Source organism: Bison bison, unplaced genomic scaffold (assembly GCF_000754665.1).
Source record: "Bison bison bison isolate TAMUID 2011002044 unplaced genomic scaffold, Bison_UMD1.0 scf7180017864377, whole genome shotgun sequence".
NCBI lineage: Eukaryota > Metazoa > Chordata > Mammalia > Artiodactyla > Bovidae > Bison > Bison bison.
Genome location: NW_011494949.1, coordinates 635178 through 640109, shown reverse-complemented (window position 1 = coordinate 640109; position 4932 = coordinate 635178). Strand labels below are relative to the sequence as shown.

General features: G+C 50.8%; 1 protein-coding gene across 1 annotated transcript in view; it reads left to right on the top strand.

Annotated features, from left to right (window-relative positions):
- The window catches only part of SLC6A3 (solute carrier family 6 (neurotransmitter transporter), member 3), a 29175-nt gene extending 27917 nt beyond the window's left edge, over nt 1-1258 (top strand). The window contains exons 15-16 of the mRNA XM_010857138.1: nt 274-345; nt 1034-1258. Coding sequence (XP_010855440.1) covers nt 274-345; nt 1034-1258 — 297 coding nt within the window. The remainder of the gene's footprint in view (nt 1-273; nt 346-1033) is intronic.
- The last annotated feature ends 3674 nt before the right edge of the window (nt 1259-4932 follow it).

The following is a 4932-nucleotide window of genomic DNA, read 5'->3' as shown; positions in this document are numbered from 1 at the left end:
GAAAGGGACCCAGCCTCTTCTCTGGCTGTGAGAGACAGCGGGACCTCCCGGACCTCCACCCCGCGGGACCCGCAGGCCCTGCTGGAGCCTGTGGGCTCCCCTGTCTGCGGGGCCCGCCACCGAGACTCCACACCCAATCCTGTTCCCTCCGGTCGGCCTGGACTTTGCTCCAGGGTCTAAGGAGACCTGGCCGTCAGCCCCACCTGTGTGGTGGTCGCCCTGGGCCCGCCCACCACGCTGGGCCGGCGCCCATGGTGGCCCCTTGTCTTCTAGAAACTGGCCTACGCCATCACGCCCGAGACGGAGCACGGACGGGTGGACAGCGGGGAGGTGCGCCAGTTTACGGTGAGTGCCGCGGGGGCTCCTCCCGCCCTAGGACGCTAGCCGTGGCCACGGGCGCTGCCTGGCGAGTCCCCCAGCAAGTGGGCACTGACTCAGACACCTTGTAAGGGGCATGGCTGGGCGGGGCTAACGGACAGAGAACTTCTGCTCTGGAGACTGAAGGGCCACTGACTTGGTGCAGAACACGCCGTTAGAGCTTTGCCTTCTGTCTCCTTCCTTCCAGCTCTGATGTCTTTATTTCTTCTACTTTCATTGGTCTACTCTGTCACACCTTAACTAACTTCTTAATTTAGACCCTGGATTGTTAATTTTCAACCTTTCTTCTTTTCTCACATGAGCATTCAAGGCTAAGAATTTCCCACAGAATACCCTGGTGGCTGCATTCCATAGCTTTTAACATAGCGTTTTGTTTATTATTTAGTTTTAAACGTGTTTTAATTTTCGTTGTGACTTCTTCCACCCACGAGTTGCTTGTAACTCTGAAATCCCTAAATACATGGGGATGTTGTATTTTTTGTTATTCGTTTCTAAATTAATGGTATTGTGTTCAGACACCTTTTTACCCTTCTTTGAAGTCTCTTGATGCTCCTTTGTGGCCAAGTACCTACCCAGCTTTTATAAGTGTCGCTTCTATCCTTAGATGAGATGTCTTCCCTAATTGTTGACACACAGTTCTCCTTCTGTCCATTAGATCCGGCTGGTAACTATGCTGTTCAATGCCCGTTTCCACTCTGTTCAGCCATCAGCAATCAGGAGGCGTGCGCGGGATAGCCTACGCGCAGGAGGCGTGCGCGGGATAGCCTACGCGCAGGAGGCGTGCGCGGGACGGCCTACGCGCAGGAGGCGTGCGCGGGATAGCCTACGCGCAGGAGGCGTGCGCGGGATAGCCTACGCGCAGGAGGCGTGCGCGGGATAGCCTACGCGCAGGAGGCGTGCGCGGGATAGCCTACGCGCAGGAGGCGTGCGCGGGATAGCCTACCGCGCAGGAGGCGTGCGCGGGACGACCTACCGTGAAAGCATATTTGTCTGTTCTCCCTGTAGCTCTACTGGATTCCGCTTTATCTGACCTGCGCGTTTTCTGGGACTCGTACGAGCTCAGGATGATCAGTCTTCCTTGTAACCCAGCCTGTCCTCTTGCCTTGAGATGCTTTTGCTCTTAAAGTCCTTTTCATCTAGAGGGCTACAGCTGCACAAGCTCTCTTCAGAGTTTACCTGAAACGTCTTTTGTCATCTTTTAACTTCCCACTTTGCAGCCATCCTAAAGTTTAGGCGCCCTTTGCAGTCCTCGAATACACTGAAGCGTTTTAGTCTGGCAATCGGGCAGACTAACCTGCTTTACGTTTGTTGGGATCACTGATACAGCTGGGCCTGATTCTGCGATCTTTTTAACTCTGCTCCACTTTGCGATGCTTATTCTCCCCCCTCTGTTGCCTTTCATGACTCTGCTCCGCTTTGCGATGCTTATTCTCCCCCCTCTGTTGCCTTTCATGACTGATTTTGGAGGGTTTGTTTTCTTATTCTACTCTTTCTGTTTGTTTGGAACTTATGTGCTTTATTGGTTTTATTCTTGTTTTTAAAATTGTACTGTGTGTATTTCTTTTAAGGTTTTTTGATGCTGACCATTTTTTAAGTATTTTTAAGTTTTTAAATATGTATTTGGCTGTGTGTGGCCTTTAGTTGCTGACGCAGCTCTGTCACGTGGGGTCTTTGACTGCAGAGCACGGACTCTCTGGTTGTGGCAGGTGGGCTCCAGAGTGCACAGGCTCAGCAGCTGTGGCCCCCAGGTCAGTTGCCCCACAGCCTGTGGGATCTCAGTTCCCTGACCAGGGATTGAACCACGTCCCTTGCATTACAAGGCAGATTCTTAACCACTGGGTCGCCAGGGAAGTCCCTGTACCAAGCATATGGGGACTTCAAGTATAAAGTTAACTTCAACTATGAAGTTAAGCTTTATGTGAACCCCCATCCTGAATATCACAAGGACTTAATTTTCCTGCTATTGATTAATGATACTAATAATTAATAATTTTGTTCTTTAGTCGCTAAGTGGTGTCTGACTCTTTGTGACCCCATGGACTGCAGCTCACCAGGCTTCCCTGTCCTTCACCATCCCCTGGAGCTTGCTCAAACTCATGTCCGTTGAGTCGGTGATGCCATCCAACCATCTCGTCCTCTGCTGCCCTCTCCTGCTTTTGCCTTCAACCTTTCCCAGCATCAGGGTCTTTTCCAGCGAGTCAGCTCTTAAATAATAATGAGCTATTATTAGCCAGTGTTGCATTTATGTCTTTTTTAACCCACGAATTAGGCTCCGTTACTATTGTTACGCTGTTCTCTCCAGAAACTCCCTGGACGAGCTCGCGTCCAGTGTTCACTTGTTCACTGCACTTTTTGGCATCTGCATCTTTCCTGGAAAGATCACTTTCTTGACTCTCAAAAAGTATCCTTCAGACATTGCTCTAAGGGAGTGTTTTTTTAATCTGTTTATTTTTAATTGAAGCATAATTGCTTTACAGTATTGTGCTGGTTTCTACCAACTTTGTGTATCTGTGAGTGTCTTTGCCCTCATTTATGACCGAGTTTCTGCAGGCACGAGGTTCTCTGTTGTCACCGTCTCTCGGCATGTTGACGACAGGGCTTCTCCACCTGCCGCCCCACAGTCCTGCTGGGACGGGAGGTCCTGTGGGGCAGGGTCTCCTGTGAGCAGGGTCTCCATGTCCTGTGGGGTGGGGTCTCTATGTTCCGGGACCCGTCCAGCTTCCTTTACCTTTGGGGCTGGCTGCAGTCTCCCTGTGTCTGAGCACAGACTTCTGTTATTTGTATTATTAGAAAACTGTTATAAGTAGTTTTATTTACTTATCCCTCCCAGAATATTTTGTGTGTCCGGGGTCTGTAAATTCTTGTTTTTAGTGAGTTCTGGGAGTTGTGCAGCTGAGAGTTAAACCTCGCCCCTCGCCTCTGCGGCCGTCCTGGGCTCTGTGTGTGCTCGTCGCCCTCCAGGTCTCACCCTCTGTCAGGGGTCTTTTCAGGCTCTGCGTCTGGGTTCTCCGTTGTGCATTGGCCCACGCGTGGCTGTTTCTCATTTATTTAACCACGTGACAAAGTACACCCTTGTGAACGACCGTACAAGCTCCGCCTTGACAGCGGTCACATCCGCCTCCCCGTCCGCCTTCCTCCTGTCCCGAGTCAGCACCGTCTCGATCCAGCATCTAGCAGCCCTCTCTGCTGCAGTTTTGTGGCGTCTACGCTGCTGCTGCTGCTAAGTCACGTCAGTCGTGTCCGACTCTTTGCAACCCCATGGACTGTAGCCTGCCAGGCTCCCCCGTCCCTGGGATTCTCCAGGCAAGAACACTGGGGTGGGTTGCCATTTCCTTCTCCAGTGCATGAAAGTGAAAAGTAAAGGGAAGTCACTCAGTCGTGTCCAACTCCCAGCGACCCCATGGACAGCAGCCCACCAGGCTCCTCCGTCCATGGGGTTTTCCAGGCAAGAGTACTGGAGTGGGGTGCCATTGCCTTCTCCTGTGGCATCTGTAGGTACCGCTAAATTCCTGAGAAGGACTGTTTGGTTTCCGTCGTTTTGAACTTTATGGAAAGGGCTTCACGCTGAGTCCTTGAGCTCGTCTCTCCACTGTGTGTGGTTACGCACCAGGATTCGTGCTTCTTATACCCACAGTCCCCCGAGCCTCTTGAAACTGAGTTTACAGTTCTCAGTGTATTTGGAAATACTTGCTGTTGTTCCTTCCATTTTTCCTGCCTCATCACCTTCAGGGGTTCCGGTCACACAGTTTAGGCTCTTTAATGCTCTTCTTCTGTGTTTTATTTTTGTGTGCTTTCTGCTGCTTTGTTTAGTTCATTAATTTTTCACCTCAGCAAAGCCTAATCTACAGATAAGCCCACCCAGCGGATCTGTCATTTCACACACTGCAGTTTTCACCTCTAGAAGTCCACGCGGGACATTCTGTCAGTCATGCCTCAGCTTACCTGTCTGGACGTGCAGTGCAGTAATGATCCCTGTGCAAGGCCCCCATCTGCCAGTGTCAACATCTCTCTCTGTTCTGGGTCAGCGTCAGTTGACTTTTCTCATAAGATGCTGACTTTTGCTGATGCCTTGCGTGTCTAGTCATTTTTAACTGAATTCTAGACATTGTAAGTTTTACCATGTTAAAGCCTAGATATATTTGTGTTACCTTAAATATTCTGGGGGCTTCCCTTGTGACTCGGTGGGTAAAGAATCTGCCTACAATGCAGGAGACTTGGGTTCAGTCCCCAGGTCAGGAAGATCCCCTGGAGAAAGAAATGGCAACTCACTCCATTATTCTTGCCTGGAGAATCCCATGGACAGAGGAGCCTGGAGGGCTACAGTCCCTGGGGTCACAAGAGTCAGACACAACTTAGTGACTAAACCACCACCAGATATTCTGGAGCTCTCTTCTGGGTCATCATTGAATTACTTGGAGACAGTTTGATTTCTGGGGGACTTGCTTGTGAAGACTTGTTAAGTTGGGACCACAGCAGCATTGGGTGTGGGGCTCACCGCGCTCCTGATGCTGGAGCAAGACCTTGGGGAACACTCTAGTCAGCTCCCCGAGACCC